Source organism: Sipha flava, unplaced genomic scaffold (assembly GCF_003268045.1).
Source record: "Sipha flava isolate LNK unplaced genomic scaffold, YSA_version1 208_pilon_pilon, whole genome shotgun sequence".
Lineage (NCBI taxonomy): Eukaryota > Metazoa > Arthropoda > Insecta > Hemiptera > Aphididae > Sipha > Sipha flava.
In genome coordinates, this window is record NW_020272815.1 from 560,578 (window position 1) to 585,543 (window position 24,966).

Genomic DNA, 24,966 nt, shown 5'->3' on the forward strand with positions numbered 1-24,966 from the left:
TTATGTTGATTCATGCATAATACACGTAAGTATTATCATAGTGATTATAAGTAATACAAGTACATCATAATATAATATACTAAGTTCTAAATATTAAAATAATTTATTACTTACTATATTAGAGAAGTTAGAACAGTATGACTGATTAAAAATCTTTCATAACTATTATTTGTTGTTGTTATTATTATATGTATAATGGTAATTTATACACAATATATGTGTTGAAACCGTTATGGAAAATTTAAGCCATTGTACATAAGAAGGATAAATTCTCTTTGTCATCTAAAAATAAAATAAAATTTGCTAGTAATAATTTTTATTATAATTCATACATATAATAATAATGTATTTTTTCTTATGATTTTTGTGCTCAATAAATCTTTACCAACGTGTCCCTTCAAGTTATTATATAAACAAGTTTATAAAAAAATCATTGACGTGTGCATAAACAAATTACAAAGACATTAAGTACAATTTAAAATCAGTACCGTACTATAAATATATAAATATTATGTGCGTATGGTATAGCTGAATGTATTTGTGCACTATATATATATAACTATATAAATTATGTTCTTGCTATATACAATAAGAATACTTAATACTCGATAATCCATTCCATTAGTACAAAAGAAACTAAATAAAAAATTACTTTTTTTTATCCGCTCACCAATTGGAAATTGTTCAGATAACAATTACTTTTCACATAAACTCACTATATATTCAACAATAATTTAATACATTTTAATTCGACAAGAAGAGCAATAGTTCAAAAAATTATTAATGAAATACTGAAAATGTTAACTGGAGATAATTATTACTGAAAGACCAACAAATTCATACGATACAAAACTTAAATGTCTTCTAAAATAATATAATCTCATGTAAGACTCTGGCGATCATTGATAATAAATATATTATGTATGGGAATACTGGAATGTTATTACTAGGGACCGGATTTATATGCAAATGCATATATGTATTGCAATGGCGTATATAGGTTTTTTTCGGAGGGGGCGATTATATATTTTTATAATAAAATATATATACATTTATTTGAAGTTCTCTGAGGAAAGCATTCCTGCGAGACCTTTTAACCCTCTTTACATCATCAGAGTAATAAGAAACTCAATAATTTTTATAATTAATTGTAACATAAAAACAAGTTAAAACTCTAAGTTTCAATAAACAATTTTTTAATCACGTCACTCAAAATTAAACAAGAATACAACCAATACTAATATAATGTATATAATTAACAATCGTACAAGAATAAACAAATCCTATAATTTTTAAATACATAGTTTTGGATTTATAAAAAAAAAAATTTACAAGACAAAATCAAGATTTCTCTGCACACTTGCAAACTTATTAAGAACTTCCTCATCACTTACATAAATGTCTCTGTGAATGGATAACAAGGCCAATCCATTCAATCTGGTTTCAGATGTTGTATTTCTCAGATACGTCTTTAATCTTCGTAAGGTCGAAAAACTCCTCTCGACAGTTGCAACAAAAACGGGCAGAACTGCCAACAATTTTAAAAGGGTATACATATTGGGAAATAAATTCTTGTCACATCTTTCTATAGAGCAAATGGCTGTTTTAGGCAGGTTTATAACTTCTGTTTTTATCCATTTCTCTTTCCACAACATGAATTCGCTCTGCACGATTTCTTTGAAAGATAAATCTTCTGAATAAAATTTATAAGCAGAGTCCAGTGATGAAAACTCACTTTTTATGCAAAATTCTGGAAGAACGCATTGCAATGATGAGATTAATTCCTTATGGGTTTCGAAACGTTCATTCAATGCACTACAAAAATCGTCAAGGTTAGGTACATATACTGCTCACCGATAATACTCTTCTGAGTTGTAAGGTACGTTACAACGGGATTCTTGAAGGCGACAAGTTCTTGGGACTTCTTCTTTAATATCATTTTTGTTAGCAAATTCTCTTATTTGGACGTACAGTTCTTTGAAATTATCCTCTACATTTGTTTTTTGTTTTTTCAGCAGCTCCAAAATATTTGTCACACTTTTCATAGCTTGTGAAAGGTCAATATTTTTCTTTTGCAGTATTTCAGACAAATTGTGTGTCATGGAAAGCATGTTGCTCAAAACAAAAATAATAACAATAAATTGATATTGACTTATAGAATTGCTTAGAGCATGTGCTTTTACATTTTTTTCCTCGATTTTTAAGAGAGCAAGATTAATTGGCTACAGTATTCCTTTAAAGAAAAGTACTGAGTCGTGTCTTTCGACTCACCGTGTTTCGGAAACACGTTTCTTTTTTTTTTTTTTTGTTCAGGACAACATTCAGTAATGGCTAATTTGAGCAATTCCGTCCTTTGGGCTGACATGTGAAAGAATGCACACACTTCACTAATAATACTCATACAGTTTCTTATAGAAGGTTACTTGCATCTGATAAGCAGAAATTTAAATTATGAGAAGAACAATGGGTGTAGACGGCCAACGGTAGTTTTTGTTTAATGCAAGCTTGCACCCCTCTAAATTGGCCTCGCATGACTGATGCGCCATCGTACCCTTGACCTCTAAGTTTATTTAAATCTAGACCTAAACTTCATAAAGTCTCCAACACCATTTTAGCTAAAGCTGAACCAGTAACTTCATGTACAGGAACAAATATAAGGAAATCTTCTCTAATTTTAAATGAATCTTCGTCAACATACCGTAAACACAGAGAAAATTGCTAAACTTGACTGATGTCAATTGTTTCATCCGCTAATACAGAGTAAAACCATGACTTTTTTACGTTGGACAAAACTTTAGACTGTATAATATGTCCGAACGTAGTAATAAATTCGTTCTGAACTACTGAGCTGGTATACATACTCTTTCCATCGCTATTTAACAGCTGGTCTTTAAGATTAAAGTATTAGGCACTAATTACTCCACTATTAGCCCTATATCGTAGCAAAGCCCTAAAATTTCCATCGTTGTTTTCTGGCTCTTTAAGATCTATTCGTCCACTATCACGATGGCCCCTTAAAGAAATTTGCTGCCTCCTACAAAATCTTATACTTTGTATTATAGGAATAAGTTTTTTCGATTTTCTACAACATTAATCTTTCTTTGGGTATTAATTTCATTTATTACACTTTCAGTTTTATTATTTAATATGGATCTTATGTTTTCCACAGTTATCACTGTATATTTGTAATAAGTGCAATTTTGATGTTGATTAAACACCTCTCTAGCTTTTTTTAGATTAGTAAAAGGCTTTGTTACTAAACTCCCCACCATTTGGTGAGATCCTTTCCCCACAAATTCAGAATGAGAAAATATTACACAATATTTACAAAACGATCCTAATTTTTTTTCAGAATATGCTAACCATTTATATTCTTCAAGCCATTTCATTTGAAAAGGTCGAGTATGATTTAGATCTGATATTTTTGGAAATTTATATTCACGCTGTGGTTTCCAAACATTGTCAAAAAATGAAAGTCGTTCTTCGTTAGTTAAAGAACGAACGGAGCTTTCGTTGGAAAAATTCCGAATGTCATAACGATTATTCGTTACTTCTTGGTTAAGACTGCAGTCCACGATGGCTACTGGCATATCTATGCCAGAATTGTCAGTAATAACGATATTGACGATGTCAACAATGGCAGATGAAACATTCCTGTAACTAATTTCAATTTCATTATTAGTGACATTCTGTTTCTTAACAAAAAAATTTTGAATCGACACTTGTCTCTTCATTATGACGATACTATAGTAATAAAAAAAATATAAAGTTTTAAAGAAAAATTGTAACACGATAAAAATTACACAAAAACACGAAATTTCGCATGTATTGTGGAACGAACTCAATAAAATCGATCACACTACTGATATAGGACAACAAATATTATGGTAAAGCAGCGACAAACTGGATCGAGTGCAGAATAAAATAAATACAAGGTTATAATAGAATAAAGTAATATACTATATTACTATCTCAGTTATTAAATTAATTCTAAGAAGTCATGAACTAAAATTACATTTACAAATAATTTCCGTCTGCCGTAAACAACTATATATCAACCAATATTGGTTTTATTTATAAAACTTAAATTGTGTTACATAATCATTAATAATTGTCAAAATACCAACGCATTCAACATGCTATACTCTTATTTTTAGATTATCGCATATGCAACAATTTCGTTCGTGACATCATGGTTACATTTTCGGTGTCGCGATAATTTTTCGGAATAACTCCCAGCCATAAGACATAATATTCCATGTCAAAAATAACAATTTTTATTAATTGCGCTTTTCATTTCGGGAGGGGCCCGGGCCCCTTTGGCCCACCCCATAAATATGCCACTGATGTATTGGAATAAACTTTTTGAAATCTGATGAGCATTGTCCCCGATTTAGATCTTTCTTATTAAAATAAAACTAATTTAATTTTGCATATTTTACATATTTCAACGTTTTTACTTATTAAATGCATATTTATAGTTTTATAATACAAATTATTATTATAGCACATATATTCGTTTTGTCGTATTTTCACGATCACTGCCACATAATATCGATAAAATTGCGACCGGTGTTTATTTCCAAAGATAAGATTACATACTCTTATCATCCAATGCAATAAGGTAAAATATGAATTCAATTTTTGTTTTCACTTTTTATTAATGTGGTTATTTATACTTTATAGATTGAAGATAAAGAATGTTAAATGGTGACAAAGACAACAAAATATTTTAAAAGCTTTTTTATACTTTTTTTAATACTGTATTAATTAATAATTATTTTTATATTTATAATACATTTTACATATTTGTATATAATTTTAAACAACATTTTAAGTGAATATTTAAGTAAATACTTAAAAATAAATACATATTTTATAGCATATTACGGCATTTTTAGAAACATATTTTGAGGATTTTTTGTGCATATAAATCCGGTCCTTAGTTATCACATTCCAGACAGTAAGCTTTATAGAAAATATATAAATTATGGTAAGATCAGCTAATTATGGCTCTGTGGCGTTTATTCTATTATCAGCAGTATATTTTAATTGTTAAATTGTTGACAGTTGAATACGATTATCATAAAGTTGTATATAGTAAGTTACATATGCCAACTTATTTCATAAAAAGTTGTAGTTTTTTTTTCTTTTTGGGGTAAAATAGTGACTATAACTATAAATCCTAGAATTCCTAATGCTTACTGTTAATTATTTATAATTTATATAAAATGTTTTCCCTAATTCAAAAATTGTGCTTTTGCGGCAAGCCAGATCAAATCTAAACTATATTACCTGGCCACGACACATAAAATCTTGTTAACGTTCCTTTTTAAAATTGAATATAATGAAGACATAGTTACGGTGTACGATGAATCAAGAATGCCTGGATGCGTTATTATACATATTTTTTGAATAAGAGGTTAGTTCAGTTTAGTCTAGTTCAGTCAATTATGATGGAGTAATTTAAGAGTTCAAATTATTAATAATAAGAGAACGAAAATTAATACTTCAAATAATTATAATATTAATTCAAAATAATAATGTACTAATTTTACTATGTATGAGTTTTAATAATACATTTTATTTCTATTTATCTATATTACGTATGTATATTTTATTTATTTTTTTTTAAAGGGATGGATGGGCAGAAAAAATATAAACCACACCTGAAACAGGATTTTACAAACGCCTATGATATTAGTGGTACTTATTTTGTTTTTGTATATAATAAAAATAAATAATACACTAACTGATTTTTTTGTGACTATTAATACAGAATATAATATAAATAAATAAATTCAAATTTAAGGTTATACCAGTTATATTATAATTCACATTTAATATTTTTACAATAATAAATCAATTTTATTAACAATATTTTCATATCTGAAGGTAGACAATTTTGAATAGCACAATTGGAACATTGACCCTAATTAACCCCAAACAAAAACTCTTTTTTTAAGCGCAATTGGTCCATGTCCACGATTACAACATATAGTATTGTGGCAACATCCACGTATTCGCTACCAATTTTAAAAAAAGAACGTAGTCGTATAATAGTTAATTTAATGATGAAAGTGTATATTTTAATTATTATCTGGGTACCTACTTGAAATAAGATGATTGGTTCGATAAAAATCATTGAAATTTCACCATAAAATATCTGCTAATTAAGTCCATGTTGTGTTCAACTAACGGAAACAACTAAAGAGATTATAAACCGTATCTTATAACATGAATTAATTCACTCACTAATGAAATTAATTTTCTGTGTATCAACAATAAAAATGTATTCACATAAAACACAAATCAAACGTAGAGAAAAAAATAAATCTATGACCATTCTTATGTTTTCTAATGAGTTCATTAGTTAATATCAAGTTTTTATTCTGTTGATAAAGTAAAAAAAATAATGTATTAAATATCGTTTAATCGCTAATTAAATATTATTAAATATTTTACATTTTCTTGTGATACTCACGCAGGGTGCAGATGATTAATAAAAAATTAATAAACATTAAAAAAAACCTCAATAAATGGTTCTTTTTCACTCGATAAAACATATATTTTAAATAAAAAACCCGAATTAATTTACATAGAACTATTGACTTTTTGCTTTTAATTATAAACTTAACACATTATTCAAAGTGTTTATTACAAAAATATAAATGTGTAACATACATGGTACACAAGTCTCGATTTTTTTTACTTAATTGATAGTTTAATTCCAAGAAACTAAAATTAGTTCTTTCACATAAATTTTAATAACTCAGAAATATGCAGTATTTTCAAAAATTATATGTAAAATAATGTATTTATTAGTTTAAGATAGAAAATAGCTGAAAGTCAAATCAAAATCAACGAAAATAAATCTTATGATGTGCAATCATTTTCAACTCTGACTAAAAATTATATTATTATATAAATTATTGAAATATACTTTCTCGTGATTGCAGTTCGAATAATCGGTAATACTATTATTAGTATAATGTACTTCATAATATGTATACAAACTTCGAAATACAGATGATTTAGATTTTATTTCACATAGTTCTTTCATACCACAAATGTATAGTATTAATTGCAGTTCTTACAAAATATACAAAATGTATAAGTACCATAACGTACAATGTGTTTATGTATAATAGACACATGTATTTGTATATGTGCACATCTTCATGCCAGTCCGCTTCAAACAACGAGTAATTTTGAATTATGGAACCGACATTCAATGCATTTTGGTTATCTATAAATAAAAAAAAGACGCACTCGAGTGTCCAATGTACTTTCACTTCTGTTTATATTATAACCGTCACGTTCCCGCAATAGTACATAATACCAACATTTTTAATCACTCTACAGTTACCACACGAATTTGAATGTACCAGATTGTTTTGCGTGTTCGACAGTATGATATATTTATGTAATTATTTTAATTTTGAATAATTATGAATTTTACAAACAAGCTGTAATTACTATCCATGTATATAAATTCATTAATAAAAGTGTAATCACTTTGAGAAACAGATGAAAAACTGAAACAAATCAAAGAAAAATCCTAGGTAAATAGGTATCAGCATGTTCGTTGTTTCTGTAGTTTCGTATTTAGGTATAGCCTGAGTACAGCGTAATCATGATGAATTATAAACACAGCATACTTATATATTCCAGTCAAATTAGACAAAAAAACTACAAAGATTATAACTAATTCCTCGAAAGCTGAATTTTGGTATACAATCAGTCCATAGCTTACTGATTAACATACTAAAAGTCTCCAGACATGCTTCTTGTGCATAGCTCTCCATCCCTTAAAAAGGGGGTGAGTACCCTCATTTCAATTTTACGCTATAGCTTGTTTAATATTGGACTTAAAGCTAAAAAGTACAAAACAAAAATTAAAGGCCGTAAAATTGTCTATATAAATATGTCATTTTGTGTACTTAAACGATCATGTAATAGCGGAAAGTAAAAATTCTTTGGAAAAATTGAATTTTTTTTTTTTGTTTTTTAAGTTTTAACCAATACTACTATTCGTAATATTCATACGTCAAAATGATCTATTAAAAAATTGAAGACCTGATAATTTTACATATGATTCTGATTTTTATTTTTTTTATATACATTACCGTAATCTCAAAAATGTTTAATATTTGTAACGGTAAACTATAGTTATTTGACATATTAGAATATTTAACACTTTTCTAAAATAATTTAGTTTAATAAGTTCAGCGATAGCTGAATTTTGGTACACATTAATTTATACGTCACCAAACAAAGACTTTTATTAGACAATAAATTAAGATCTTACGTTAGCTTACTATACGATTAGCGTTTTTGAACGGTATAATTCTAAATTTGGAATTTCTGGAAAGGAGCACACTGATATCTAATATTTATAGTCTTTTGAACGGTATAATTGATTTTATCTTATCGCAGTTTTTCGTTCATGTGAATTATTGATGTCCAGTGTCCATCAATTAAGAGAACGCTTCACATGTATAAATTCATATTGTATGGCCTTGCAGAACCGTTACTTTTAGATGAGAGATGTTCAATAAAAGAATAAAAATTAAAAAAAAAAAATTATTCAAACAATCACTCTCTCAAAGCATCAACGGGATGGTTTGGAAATAGATACTCGACAACAAAATTCTAGTTCTAGATGGCTTATGGAAAGGGGTAATCATATAACAGCTTCTGACTTTAGAAAAATATGCAAGGTGCGTCCAACTACGTCATGTAAAGATATCTTATCAAATAAATTATATAGTACATCTTTTAGTGCGAACGAGCCGATAGCATGCAAATATGGTAAAGATAAGGAATCAGTTTACTTGGAATACTTTAAAAAAAAATATAGGAATACCGATTAAAAAATGTGTTTTAATCATTGATAAAGGTTACTCGTTCTTTGGAGCATCACCTGGTGAGTTAAACTTAACCACGAATTGTTTTTCAAATTAAGACATAGGTGTATACAAAATTTTGCATATTTTGAAACATTTTTACCATTATATTTATATAAAAAAAAAAAATAATAAACCTCTATCCTTTATGGTATTTTAATTTTAGATGGGCTTATTGGGAATGATGGTATAATTGAAGTAAAATGTCCGTATTCAGCAAAATACTATCCTACAGTTGAAGAGGCTATCAAAGATAAAAAGGTAATACATAAAAGACATTACCACCAGACCACCTACAATATATTATATAGTTACTACCTACAGCAATTTATTTTAAAATACTACTTTTTTTATACTAATGATTCATATACATAGGTTCAATTTAAGTGGAACTTTGAGGGCATTAGTCTCTATAAAAAAAGGTATTGTAGCAGATGACAGAGTCCTTCCCCACGAGTTTCTTTTAAATAAGTAAAGCCCCTCAAAATCAAAAATTGAAATTGCGCCATGTTCATATATCATATACCTAGGTACTCGTACTTCTATAAATTATATTTTTAATTAAGATAAAATTTTTAAAATTAAATCAACGTGGAGAAAGAAATTGAGAATTTCCAAAAGAGATATCTGTCATTTTATTGTGTATTCACATAATTGGAAACATATTGAAGTCATTAAATATGATCCACAATTTTGGTTTGATAAAATGGAATCTAAATTAAAAAGGTAAAATTAAATAAATATATATATATTACACGTTCTTTATATTATTTATTACATATTACATGTATTATACAGGATTTATTACGAATGTTTATTACCGTAGATTGTTGACCCGCAGTTTGACAAACGTTTTTTGACGAGCGACATCATCGACCCAAATTATATTATAACCAGTGCTCAAAATGGAAAATTTTCTGAACCATAAAAACCACATTAAAAAAACTTTTTATTATACTGTATTATATAATACGTGATAAGTATAAAGTATACCTGGAATTTTAATGCCCTATAAATCTTAAAAAATGTTCTTAAAAAATGCAAAAATTACTTAAAAAATTAAAAAAATGCATTAAAATTATATATAATATTGTTTAAAAATGAAAAAAAAAATTTTAAATTATACTATAGTAGTGTATTTATTTTTTCATTAATTCTTAAACAATAATTTACAGATTCGTTAATCGTCTTTATTTCGACATTTTTACTTTTGGCATATTGAACTTATAAATTACACGAAATACAGAAACATTTAATTATCATTGATTAACTTTCAAAAAATTTAAAAGTATGACATTTTTACGACAATCAACTACTTAAATTATGTTTAAAAAATAAAAATAATTACATCAATATTTACTAATCAAAACTATTTAAATTTTAAACAATACTAATACGTTTATAAAAGAATAAAAAACTATCGTATGAATATACGACGCAACGTATTTACTAAAAATCGTATTGAATCGCAAAGAGTTCATTAATTTTCATGTATTTCATGAAATACCTAATTAGGTTACACATTTAAATTAAGGTATCTAGTATAATATTGTATTATGTTTTATGTATTGTTCAAACATATTTTGGCAAACGTAAACTTTAATTAATAAATAGGTGGTGACTTATGAGCTGGGATTGAACGCGCCGGGTGCAATAATAAGAGTTGAGCGACAAATCACGCAATAGTTTTATATGAAACGTTCTATAACGTTAACGTATAAAAATATTAAGAAGAATCTTCGGACTGTGTATAGATGATACCACAGGAGAATGGAGAATTAAAAAAAAACGAGGAACTCAAACAGTTGTACTAAATGCCTGATTTAATTAGAGAAATTAAAAAAATAAAACTCCAATGGGCTGGACATGCATGGATAAAAGAAGGAACTCTAATACGAATGGTTCAATGTAGGACTCCTCAAGGATAGAGACCCTTAGGACGACCCCGACTAAGATAGGAAGATCAAGTCAGGAAGGTTAAAAATCAATAAACCCAATGGCCGAATGGAATTTCATAGCTATGAATAGAGGGAAATGGCAAGATATATGTTTTAATGTATGATCTTAATGGTCGATTACAAAGAAGAAGAAGAATTTTATGGTAAATAAGCAAAATAGTTTACATTACTTAAGTACTTTACTTTTAATATAACCAGTTCTATATAAGTAATTATATAAAAAATGAGTAAAATTTTCCTGAACCTCGAATCTATTATAGATACTGTAATAGACAAACTAAAGAGTAAAGATTAATAACATAGAAATATCTGATTGTATATGTAAGAATTAAAATATTAAGGCAAATACAACTGGTCAATATGAAGAATTTCAACCGGTATCCTTCAACAAAATTTCAGAGCATTTTTTATTTTTATTAACTTAGAGGCAGTTTGTTAGTTCGTTATATTATAAATAAAAGTTTACAAAACTTGAAATTAATTTAGATAGTTAAGATGTCGCAATATTATTAGTTAAATTAATTACTACTACGCTATTAATAAATATAAAAAATACAGGATTTGAGTTTGACAAAAAATAGCTGCTGAGGATTTGATAGAAATTATAGGTTAGATTTCTAATTTTCTTAAAAAATAAATTTGTGAAAACTAAAAAAATATGTTTCATTATAGAAATCGGGACGGCAGACGAGCTATCTAAAAATGGAAAATTTACATATCAAGATGATTTTTTGATTATAATAATAAAGTAACTAAATCTTAAATCTAAATATAATTATTTTGGCTATACCTATTTATCAGTTATCCAGGAACGTAGCTAGAATATTTTTTTTGGGTAGGACCACTATAAAACTTCTACTCATTGACGGAAAAGGTAATTTTTCCTATTTTTTTTATTAGCCTACAATAATTTCAAAGTTGTTAATGATTCTTATTTATTTATCAATTTTTATCAATAATTTAATAATAAATAACTTAAAACAAATTGAATAAAAAAATAAATAGATAGTTTCAAAAGATGCAATTTTGATTTAAGTACCTAATATGAGAATTTTACTAAATAAATCTGAAGAAGATTTAAATATAAAATGATATGAATTAAATAAAATAATGTATGCAATTGAAGAAGATTATGAGTTGTTAAAAATGAATAATAATGCTGAATATAATTCGAATAAATTAAGTCGAATAAATAAAATAAAAAATGTAATACGTACCGAACACATGAATGAAGAAGAAAAACAATCAATAATTGAAATTTGTGAACAATATTCCGAAATATTTCACTTAGAAGGGGACCATTTAACTTTTACAAATACCCCGAAGCATGACATTAAATTGAAAGATAATCAACCACCAATTTATTTAAGATCATGAAGATTACCCTAATCGCAACAAGATCAAATAAATTCATAAATTCGGAAAATGATAGATAACGATATTATAGAACAATCTATGAATCCGTGGAATGCACCTTTATTGTTAGTAAAGAAGAAATCAGACGCGAGTGGTAAACTGAAGTTCAGAGTAGTTATAGATTTTAGAACATTAAATGAAGTAACTTTAAATTAATTTCATCCACTACTTAACATGACAGAAATATTAGATTAATTAGGACAATGTCAATTATTTAGTGTAATTGATTTTGCGTCAGGATTTCATCAAATTCCGTTATTAGAATTATTTCAGTAATCGTATTCATAGAAACTATAGAATAACTATAGTTCTAAATATTTATGTAAATTTAAAGAAAATTGTTTATTTTATGACCATCCATGTTCAAAAAAGTTAGAAATTAAATTAAATAAAAACTGTCGTGATACAGTCGTTAATGTCTATACAATCTATATCAAACAATCAATTTTGGATGTGACGAATAAAAGAGGTAATGATTGGGCTAATTACTTCACTTAGGTGGATAAATAGTGTTATTTATTTAGTTGCTTAAGAGGCAATATACCATAAGGCATGTGAACGAAAATTTTGCAATCAATTTCCATCTATCAAAAATAGAAAAAAGGGGCGACCGCATGACGAACAGTTGGAAAATACTTTTTCCAATTTGTGCGATTTTATTGAAAACGAAAATTAATTCCAATTTAGTATGTATATGTTGTTTGATAAGATGGAAGGGCTATGCGAAGAAAAAACTTTCAGAAATAAATTAAAAGAGAAATACAGTGATGACATACTTATAACCTCAGCTCGTGGAAAAAAATCGGTATTTTGTTTCAGAAACACAGGGTATACAATATTGACGAGTGCGTGTTATGATTCTAAAAAAGAGATAAGAAAGAAGAACGATTAAAAGTTGTAAAAACAACTGCTACTAGAATACGTGAAGATATCAGATAAATACCATATGATCTTAAATATTTTCCTCCACCTAATCAGTTTTTGAAAACTGACACCGAGTACTTCACAGAACGATCAAATCGTGTTTTTAAAACCTGAAAGAGGAAAAATGGAGACCAAGTTTTACTCGATACAAACTCTAAAAGAACAATTTCAAAATATGATTCCGCATTTTATGTTTAATCACGCAATAAGTGGATGCTGTATCACGTCATCAATATTTCAACAAAGAAAACTGAAATACGTCAAAATATTTCAGAAACATTCAGAACTTCAAGATTCATTATAAATTCTTAATAATGAGTCATCTTCAGCTGATGATATTTTCAGTGTTGGACAAAAATTCCTTTTGAAACTATTTAATGCATCAAAATTCATTACATCATTGAACCAGTATAGATATTATGTCTTCAACAGAATCGTTGCTTCAAACAATAAACAAGTACAATTAAGTCGACTTTCGCCAACAATTGATTCTGTAAAACAACACATTTTTCGATCTTACTTGCAAGTGCAACTTTGGCGTGGCAATGTATTAAATTCAATAGATTGGGGGTGGGAAAAATATGGAAATACAATTAGAACGATTTTCACCAAAAAACCTCCAACATCAAAATCTTTGCTGACAGTTATCAGTTGTGCCTATACGAAAATGTGTAAACAGAACTGTGGCTGTAGAAAGGCGGGTATGAAGTGTTCAGTAATTTGCAAACATTACCAAGGTTTAACATGTTTAAACTCTGCTTTGATCATTTATAAAGAAGAAGTAATATTTGAAGAGACACTTGAAGATGAGGAAGATAATCATTGTACATCCACGAAAAAACAGAAATTAACACCATTGAAGGATTAGGTATGATTTTTCAAATTTAAAATTACACATTATTTTATTTAATATATATAAATAAAAATATATAAAATATATAAAATAAAATGTATTTGTTTTGTTACAGTTGTCAATCACAAATGGCCAATACTATGATACATCTTTTTTTATAGAAACTGTGAAAAATGTATGCATTGCATCATATTATGTAAACATGTAATACAATATTTTTTAGGTACCTACCTAATATTAAGTATTTAAAAAAATGTAAATTGTATAATTATATTATAACTTCGTGACTTTATCACTATTAACCCACAAGCAATAAATTTGTCTTTTCGATATTTTAGACATAAAAATAAGTTGTGTAACCCTATGATGAATGAACACCTAAATTCTTAAATTTCTATTCAGGATGTTTTTGATTTTATTTTTATGGCTAAAAAGAATTAATAAAGAGTTATAAAGAGAACCAGCAAAATGTTCAGCCCCTTTATAAGGAATAAATAATTATGATCATAGTGTAATATTAAGAACTAACGTTATGTTCAATGGTGACGTACGCTGAACTTATTAGACTATATTATTTTACAAGTCTTAAATATTCAAGTATCGCAAATAAATATGGCTCACTGCTACAAATATCAAACATTTTTGAGACTACGGTAATACCATTGATTATAAATACTATTTATAATTAGTATTTATAATCAATGGTAATACATATAAAAAATATAAAATTGGAAAATTATAAGGACTTCAATTTTTTGAATAGTAGTTTTGGCTAAAGCTTAAAAAAACAAAAAAAAAAAATTTCAAAAAATTCAATTTTTTCAAAAAAAATTTTACTTACCGCTATTCCATGATAATTTAAGTACACAAAATGACATATTTATCTAGATTTACTAGATAGATCTATTCTATTAGATTTATCTAGACCTGTTACTACATTTGAAAACGTTTCAAATTTTACACTAACTTAAATAACGCAAAACGCTAAATTTTTCATAACGTTTTAATTGTCAATAACGGTAAACGGAAAATTTTTTAAACGTTTAAATCTGTATAACATTTAAACGCTTAAATTGAATAACGTTTAAATTATATATAGCGTTAAACGCTTAATTGCTTATAACGTTTATATGTCCCATAATGATAAATATTATACCTATATTATTTTATTGAAGACCCAGTCCGTACTTAGTGAAAAATTAGATAAAACACAAGCGAAACTTTCAAAATAGGTTAAAAAAGGTGTTAAAAAAGAACTACACAAAAGACCATTCTAAGTGGATCCGACACTAGATTAAAAAAAAACCACAAATATTAAGGATTCATCGGATATAAATATTACCAAAAATTTTACTTGTGCATTTTGAGCCTGAATTAAAGAAAAAATTTAAGCCCCCCCCCCCTAGAAGTAAGTCTAAATATGCTCCTGGTGGAACATTAACTTGATAAACTACTCTAACAAAAATTTTTTTTCGTATCTCATATTATATATTATAATACACTTATGTATACATTAGGAATAACGCCATTATGACGCATACCAGAGATGGGCAACTGGCGGCCCGTTTACTTTTTTTATCTGGCCCGCGCTACATTTTCAAATTACTTCATATAATTTTAGCGCTTAACTGTATTTTATTTTATTTTATTACATTTTTCGATAAAATGTGGATATAAATTCTTATCTAGTTTTAAACCGAAACTAAATTATTAATTGTCTAAATATATATTTATAATGGCGTATCTGACATACTATTTATTTCATTTTATCAGTTTAGTCATATCTGTACTGCCGTAGTGTCACACCGCCGCGTCGTTAGTACTATTATTTTGTGTTTTGTAGTAATTATTTTAAAAATGTCCGCTAAAAAGCGTAAAATCGAAGACGAAAATAGAATTTTTAATAGCTTATGGGAGAATGAATATTTATTTATTATTAACAAACAAAAAAACCTCAATGTTTAGTTTATTTAAATATTATTGCAGTACAAAAAGAATATAATTTGAAAAGACATTACATGACAAATCATTCGTCCAAATATGATAAATACACCGGTGTCGCAAGAGAGAATGTTGTAATTGATCTGAAAAGAAAACTCTAATCTCAACAAAATGTGATGGTATAAGCAACAACTTCACAACAATTAAGTTTAATGGCATCATACGTTATTTCTAATAAAATTGCAAAATCTAAGAAATCTCTGAGTAACGGTGAATTTATTAAAAACTGTACAATAAAAATGGCTAAATCAATAAACGTAAATAGAATTACGAGTGAATTTGAAAAAATATCTCTTTCAAGAGGTATACGATTATTTTTCAAATTAATACGGATATAGTACCTACAGAGTTTATACTTTATGGACTACAATTTAGCAATGTTCCGCAGCGCATACCAATAATTAAGAGGGTTACATAAATAATAATGTGTACCAGATACGAATATTTATTATTTGAAATATTTATACTGCTTAATGTTTATAATATATTTATTATTAAGGTTATGTCTCACAACATGTTAAACACATTTTCTTCGGTACAAATTGAATTTCAGGGTTTTAAATGTAAGATTATATAGTCTTTCCTTCTCGCAAATTATTATGAACAGCTTTTGCATTGTATCATCCCTTTTACTAACTGTATAGTACTGTATTAGTGTATACTAATTATAAATAAGTAATAATAATAAAAATAAATATAACTTATAGTAAACCAAATACAAATAATATTTTCTAAATATTCATTTTTATAAACAAATTGAATGATAATTTTTATTTTCATTTAATTAGTTTTCCTTCAAATGTTTAATTATATTATAAATTTATCTATGACATACTATACAAATATAAAAAATTTTAGATTTAATAAGTAAATCAAAGAATATACGATTATAAAATTATATTTTTTCTTATTTCTATTAAGAGTTTTTAGGAAAGTTATTTCTAATTTCAATGTCTCATAAGACTGAAAATTGATTTTTGAAAGTACTTAAAGAAGAAATTAAAGCAACTACAATTATTCTTTATTCGATGAACAAATAATAGAAACGTGACTGTAAAAACTCGGCTTCAGTAACTCTACCTACTTAACATAATCTATGTATCATGTCGAACAGTTTATCAATCATATGCTATTAAAATCTAATGGTTAGATAACCAAATGAGAAAAATTATAATGGTTCAAAAAAAAGTTAATTATATAATAAACGATAAAACGTTTTGTATTTTCTAATGTTCGTATATTATATTTGCAAATATTATTATATGTTTACGTGTTTTAATGTATACATATGTCATAAATTCGTATATAAAGGTATATAAGTAAAATTGTATTTTAATCGAAACATTCGTCTGTTCTTCTATTGTTTCGATTATAATCATTTTTCCATTTCTTTCCTGGTGGGCAAGTTGGGGACGGATTATCCAAACATCCAATTTTGGTGCAACAACCAGGATGTTTACATGTATCCTGTAGGCCATTATGTTTCACACATAAGCAATTTTTAATCTGAAAAAACATATTAAAGTCATATTAACAATAAATCAATATAGTTAACAATAATATTACATTTATATTAAATTATATTATATTTTATTAATAAGTTAATAACAATATAGTTCTGGAAGTTCTCATTCACTTACTAAAGATCCGGTTTTTGATGCGTATTCTTTGCCGTAATCGGTTAATTCAGATTTTCCACATTCATTTTTTTCGTTTTTACATAGTCTTTTGGTGCAGTATTGAATTTTTTCACAAGGATTGTACTGAGCAACAGGACCTGGTGAAACTGGTGATAAAGTACAACATTTTGAATCGAGTCTTGCACAGTTTGATTTGGCTGGGGTATTTGTTTGTGGACAATTAGTATTTGTTTGCACGACTTCTTTTTTCGCTTCTCTGCATGCATTGATTGCATTATCCTGTTCGCATTCTGTTTGATTTTGATGTTGGTCCATTTTATATTAGATTAAAATTAAAAAGTTTTAAAATCTTTATGTACTGTAAAAATTAATGAATTATTATTATAATTCGTGTGTTAAATGTTAATAAACAATAGTGAAAACCCCTCTAGAAATCATGTTTATATTTCAACGATATTAATTATAGCCAACATCTAAGAATTAAAAGACAACTTAAATTTGTTTTTTCTCTTTATTTATTTAAAAGCATTTTACAAAAATAGTTTTTGACTATATATGTTGAATATTATAATATGAATTTATAAGAAAAAAAAATTTGATCATTTACCCAAGTCACAAATATACTTATATATCTAACTCTATATACGTATAAAACTAAGTTTTTTATTATTATTATTATTATTATTATTGGAATTAATTATAATTTTAACAAATCTTTTATGATATAATGTAGTATTCGATTGTAAGTTATCCATAATCAATCATACTTACGTTGATTATGTAAACATACAGAAAGAAAAAACTAATTACATGAATGGACTATTACGTGAGATAGAGCAAGACTGAACACCAAGTAAAATAAGGAAACTTTTTCGTAAAGATTAAAACATAAAAACAATTTCACCCAAATCTGAAAGGTGTCAAGGATATTGATGACAACATTTTAATAAACTCAATTGATAAAGTAACAAGATGGAAAAATTACTTTGAAGAACTGCTTATTAGTGAAGAATCAGTGAGATCAGTGCCAATATGAATAGATCAAAGGGCGAAACAAATAGTAAACGATGTATTCATAATATAATATAATATACAGCAAAATATGAGGTATATCAAAAAATATGGAAATATGAGGAACTTCCAGAAAAATAGAACAAATCCACCGTTGTACCACTAAACAAGAAAGATGACAAACTTAATTGTAACAACTACAGAGGAATATCACTGATGAATACGACATTTAATGTGTTCTTATTACTAAGAAGATTACAACCCTTTGTATAGGGAAGTACCAATGCACCATATTAATGCACCCGCACCACCCGGTGTTAACCCGCAACTGGTATCAACAGCAATAACAAGTAAATTTATAACGGACAATTATAGTTGTACAAGTAAATTGATTTTTCAGTTGATTTTTTTTCAAAGTACCTATTCAAAATTTACCACCTCATCAAAATATTCTTCAGCTAGTACCATTCCAATAGCCACTTCATCTATAACAGCAGAATCAACAAAACCAATCTCAGCTTATAAATGTCTTAAATGTTTAATTGCGAACAATGTTCATCAATTTTTTAGTGAAACGTGATTTGCTCGTACTAGAAAAAGACACATAGATTTACTTGCACACTAGAAAAAGCATGACTGCATGCTTAACGACAAATTTAACATATGAAAAACGTACAAAGAGAATATTTATTATTTTACACTTAATGTATATTTATTATTAATCAGGGTTGTTTCACTAACTGGAAAACCGGGAAAACGTGGAATTACCAAGGGAATTTTTAATTGGTCAGTGAAATCAGAGAAACTCAAGAGAATAAGGAAAAATTTTGGAAAAATATTTATAATATTAAATCATGATTGTTGATATATACATAGCTGTATACCAGACTTTATTCATTATTTAGCTTTATATATTCATAAAAAAAATTTAAAAATTTTTCAGGTATGATATAAAATAACATCTATAGAAAAAACCTGTAATTTTAAGTGTAATTGACGTAATTGTTATCAAGACAGCAGTGTCAGTGGATTCGGGGGGAGGGGGAGAAGACTAGACAGCAGTTGTGGCGGATAAGGTCGGAAGAGGGGGCCAGCCAACAACGACGGCAGCGAATCGGCTGGGAAGAACCAGTCAGTGGCAGCGGCAGCGGGAGGACCAGCAGGACCAACCGGAGAACAATGGATTTCTTTTGTCCCAGGATCGGCAAATATAATATATAGTATATTATACTAATAATAAGAACCGACAACGTACTATCCGGAGAATTCCAAGAGGCAACAGGCTTAAAAGAAAGTGACGCTTTTTCACCTCTTTTGTTTAATATTGCACTGGAGAAAGTTTTATAGAATATACAGAGGATAACTGTTGTATCGACATCGACACAAAAATGATTAGTACTTTAAGTTTGCAGTTGATTTGAATATAGTTGGTGACGATGGGGAGAATGTGGCCCAGAGCACCTCAGCCCTCCTTAATGAAGCAAAAGCCATAAAGCTGAATGTGAACGATGATAAAATCAAATTTATGAAGGTATTACCAGAAAATGATCAGGTCGAAAATGTAGTGATTCTAGGACATACATTTGTAAAAGTGCGAATATTTACATATCTGAGGGCCTCTATCTGTGGTAATAATGACCATAAAATTTAAAGTATAAATTATTATAGTAAAAACTAAAATCTATTAATGTATGTTAAATAACTAAAACAATCTCACATCGATACGATATTTGACATTTTTGGTTAATATACCTATTTTCTTTCCGTTTCATTTGATCACACGAAAAATAATAAAAGCAAAATGAAATATTTAGTTTAAAAATGTCAAAAAATAAATTAAGGTAGAAGTTTCAAAATTATATTTTATAAGTTACTTTCTTCTACCATTTTTTTAATAAAATGTATTTTATGCTCTATTTATATATAAACACTATATACACTTACTATTACAAGTTGAGGTATAAATATTTTAAACAAATGGCAGAAAGAATTTTAAGAATATTAAGATACATTAATAAATTATTTTAAAGTGATATCAGGAAATAAAAACTAATCGAATGTGATGTCGGTATGTATGAAATAGTTAGATATATAAAATACAATTTAATAGACCAACTAAATACATGTATAAATACCAACACTTATTTAATTTCATTGTTATTTTTAAATACAATTATATAAGTTATTTCAATATAGAGAATAAATTTAATTGTTTAATAACTAAAATAATTTTTTTTTATATTTATCTAATATCATTATTGATCTAGGTATATTGATTTATCTTGCATAATTTATCTTATTACAGTAATACCGTTCTTCGCAAAAATAATCCGTAACGTTAATTGTATTTATGTTGGCCAGAATGGCTTAAAATGTAATTATTTATAAGTAGATATTATTTGTTTATTTTCATGTTGACTTTAATCTAGTATTTTATTAATTTATTCGATCATACGAAAATATAAAAAACACATACGATTTCAACTGAAACACTCATCATGCGTGAAATTTGCCATTTGCAAGCCGGACAATGTGGAAATCAAATCGGGGCTAAAGTAATGAATATATTTTATATATATATATACATATATAAATACAACCCTACAAGGATATCAACATTGTCACATACACGCCCATATACATATTACAATTTTACGAAAGACTTAAAATATTACCGTATTACCAAATATGAAATCTATAAACGTGTGTATATATAAATGCAGTGCTCGATTTGGGGGGGGGGGGGGACACAAGAGGGCGGAGTACCCCAACTAATTTCCAGAAATGTTATCATTCTGTTATTATTATTACGTTATATTTATAACGCTTAACAAATTTTAGGAACGTTCTTTTTTTTTAAAGCAAACAGAGTCCCCCTTCTTTAATTTTTCCAAGTCAACCATTGTATGTATGTATGTGTAAATGTGAATTTATACTGAATACATTAAAATTAAACGTATTTGCTTTCAATTGTCTAGTTTTGGGAAGTTATATCTGATGAACATGGTATTGATCCAACCGGTTCATACCACGGTGATTCTGATCTGCAGTTAGAAAGAATCAATGTCTACTATAGCGAAGCACTTGGTAAAATTCTATAGATAAATATAAAATAGTTTAATATATGTATACATACATTTATTAGGGAAAGTTTGTGAAAATAATCAATCTTATATATAATAGTAGTTGTAATAATTGTAACACTTTATGTGCTAACGTTCTATGAAATATTAGGCGGGAAGTATGTACCGCGGGCAGTCCTCGTAGATTTGGAACCAGGCACTATGGACTCCGTGAGATCAGGTCCTTTTGGTCAGATATTTCGACCAGATAACTTTATTTTCGGACAGTCCGGTGCCGGCAACAATTGGGCCAAAGGTCATTACACAGAAGGTGCTGAACTGGTGGATTCAGTGTTGGATGTAGTCAGGTAAATTTTTGTTAATAACGAAACTTGTGACACATTGAAATTATGTTGGTCAATTCGAGTACACGTAAAAAAACGGATTAACAATGTGCAAAAAAACTTTCAGGAAAGAAGCGGAAAGTTGTGATTGCCTGCAAGGTTTCCAATTGACCCATTCGTTGGGCGGCGGAACCGGTTCTGGTATGGGAACTCTTATGATATCGAAAATCCGTGAAGAATATCCGGATCGAATCATGACCACGTACAGCATTGTCCCTTCGCCCAAGGTATGTTCATAAAATAAATATAAGTGTGCCCGAAACCATCCCATATAGTGTGGACGTGTTGCGCAAGACCCGTCCGACGTTGCATTTCACGTCATGCAATGCGCATTATTAATCGCATAAAAGAGTGCTAAGTGCTCATATGATACAATACAACGTATACACGATTACATTTTTAATAAAAGCGAACATATAGCTCATGATAAATAGTTTGTACTTGCAGTTGTGTCGCGATAAATTTAATCATCATATTTTAGATGTTTTAAAAGTCCAAGGTTTACGCTACGCTTTTTCCCTGATCTTATTACCTGACTTGTCTTAAAAATAATAATAGGTTTTAAAATTTTTCGGATTCCAATTTAACACGACGGTCATCCGTATCAAGTGTGCTACGGGTACTTATCGGTTGCATAATTAATTTTCCGATTCCCCTTTCCAATGATCGTCTTTTACCGCATAGGTGTCCGACACCGTGGTGGAACCGTACAATTCCACGTTGTCCGTGCACCAGCTAGTGGAGAATACGGACGAAACGTTTTGCATCGACAACGAGGCGTTGTACGACATATGCTTCCGAACGTTAAAGCTCACCACGCCCACGTACGGCGACCTGAATCACCTGGTGTCGGCGGCCATGTGCGGCGTGACCACGTGCTTCCGGTTTCCCGGGCAGCTCAACTCAGACCTCCGGAAGCTGGCCGTCAACATGGTGCCGTTCCCGCGGCTCCACTTCTTCATCACCGGGTTCGCGCCGCTCACGTCGCGCGGCAGCCAACAGTACCGCGCGCTCACCGTGCCGGAGCTGGTGCAACAGATGTTCGACGCCAAAAACATGATGGCCGCGTGCGACCCCCGACATGGCCGTTACCTGACCGCGGCCAGCATATTCCGCGGCCGCATGTCAATGAAGGAAGTGGACGAGCAGATGCTCAACGTGCAGACCAAGAACTCCAGCTACTTCATCGAGTGGATACCGAACAACACCAAGACGGCCGTGTGCGACATACCGCCCCGGGGCCTGAAAATGTCGGCCACGTTCATTGGCAACACTACGGCCATCCAGGAGATGTTCAAACGCGTGGCCGAACAGTTTACGTCCATGTTCCGGCGCAAGGCGTTCTTGCATTGGTACACCGGCGAGGGCATGGACGAGTTGGAGTTCACAGAGGCCGAGTCCAACATGAATGACCTGGTGTCCGAGTACCAGCAGTACCAGGACGCGACCGTCGAAGAGGAAGGAGAAGGAGACGAGGACGAGGACGCTGAAGCGTAAACGCCCTTTTGACATCGATATACAACTCGTAGCGCACGTACAATGTGCAATGCAGTTCACGCGATGTTCACGCACCCACAATTCGATAAAAATCAAAACCAATATCAAGCCTCGCTGAACTTCTGTTGAAACAACTATACTCTAATACATCTATACATTCATTAAATACTTCATTAATTATATGCGTGCCTTTACCTAAATTTTAGATCCAATATGATATTCGATGCTTGTGATTCTACATAATTATCTTTATCATCTATATTCGTAGTTAATAAATCTGAAAATGATTACTAACAATAATGCATAAATTGGTTTGGCTACAGTTTTGTATTTTATGCTACAAGTTACGAAATTAGATATAGTGATGTTACCATCAATTTTTGTTGAGAGTACATCACACAGATGTGTGTCTGAAAACGGAAATTTTTATGATTTAAATGGTGATGGTGGTGACGAGGGGAAAGTTCTGTAAATATTAACAAATAATTTAAATACATACATTTTTATTTAACATAGATGTACCTATAAATTAAAATTATTTAAACAAATTAATACCATCTACTAATCGTTTGAGGGAAAACTGAATGTCTATTACAAAACAAGACCGAAATTAAAACCTGTAAAACTGATTACATTTAATACTTCTTCATGAATTAGGTATTTGAAACTTGAGAGCATACATAGTATACCCATGAATTTTCAAAATAATATTGAGGGTATACGGCATATATGTAGTATACCCTATGAAAACACTACTGATTTTATATATTTTTCCGTGATTATCGCGTTCATCTTACATGTTAAAAATTCTATATACCTTCTTCTGGGCACTCGTATCACAAAAAAGAATATGCCGAATGGTGACCGGTTTACATCCAATGGATCCCATCTTCTTCCAATAAACCTTTCGGTCTTTTCAAAAACAATAATCGCTCTCGGTCGTGTGCGGCTATGAACTTCGGCATAACCGTTAAGCAATAATAATCATTGAAACGAGATGATAGGGGTCCGTCAGGTTCGTATTAACACTATCGTAGGCACTAGCCTTAAGGCACAATGATTATAGTCCTAATATGGCTCTGTAATGTCTAGAATGGTTAAAAAACCTTCTATTTGGCAGAGAAAGTGTTGAATCTCAATGTTAAATTTTTAAAAAGAAAAATGTTTACAATACAAGAATCAAATCTAAACTTTTATATGATACCTAACTTTTATTTTATGATAAAAATCTTTAAAAAAAAATTATTTATTTAATAACATAATTATTTAATACAATTTATAGTTAATAAAC

At 28.9% G+C, this 24,966-nt stretch overlaps 2 protein-coding genes and 1 pseudogene across 2 annotated transcripts; 2 read left to right on the plus strand and 1 right to left on the minus strand.

The window, feature by feature from the left end:
• LOC112682709 (tubulin beta chain-like) lies at nucleotides 1-23,857 on the plus strand. The gene is made up of 5 exons (XM_025553394.1): nucleotides 1-25; nucleotides 21,691-21,799; nucleotides 21,947-22,142; nucleotides 22,246-22,405; nucleotides 22,863-23,857. Exons 3-5 carry the CDS (start codon nucleotides 21,997-21,999, stop codon nucleotides 23,673-23,675), a joined length of 1,119 nt encoding a protein of 372 aa, XP_025409179.1. The 5' UTR covers nucleotides 1-25; nucleotides 21,691-21,799; nucleotides 21,947-21,996; the 3' UTR covers nucleotides 23,676-23,857.
• LOC112682692 lies at nucleotides 8,666-9,837 on the plus strand (annotated as a pseudogene).
• On the minus strand, nucleotides 17,394-18,016 carry LOC112682693. The gene is made up of 2 exons (XM_025553373.1): nucleotides 17,702-18,016; nucleotides 17,394-17,567 (listed from the first exon to the last, which is right to left on the minus strand). Exons 1-2 carry the CDS (start codon nucleotides 18,014-18,016, stop codon nucleotides 17,394-17,396), a joined length of 489 nt encoding a protein of 162 aa, XP_025409158.1.
• Nucleotides 23,858-24,966: the final 1,109 nt, after the last annotated feature.

Excerpts from the sequence above, each read along its gene's own strand:
- LOC112682693 (XM_025553373.1), bottom strand. The coding sequence starts at position 18,016 with ATGGACCAACATCAAAATCAAACAGAATGCGAACAGGATAATGCAATC. Across the intron at positions 17,568-17,701 it reads CATCAAAAACCGGATCTTTA|ATTAAAAATTGCTTATGTGT; the intron begins GTAAGTGAATGA and ends ATGTTTTTTCAG.
- LOC112682709 (XM_025553394.1), top strand. The coding sequence starts at position 21,997 with ATGGACTCCGTGAGATCAGGTCCTTTTGGTCAGATATTTCGACCAGAT. Across the intron at positions 22,143-22,245 it reads TCAGTGTTGGATGTAGTCAG|GAAAGAAGCGGAAAGTTGTG; the intron begins GTAAATTTTTGT and ends AAAAACTTTCAG. Across the intron at positions 22,406-22,862 it reads GCATTGTCCCTTCGCCCAAG|GTGTCCGACACCGTGGTGGA; the intron begins GTATGTTCATAA and ends TTTACCGCATAG.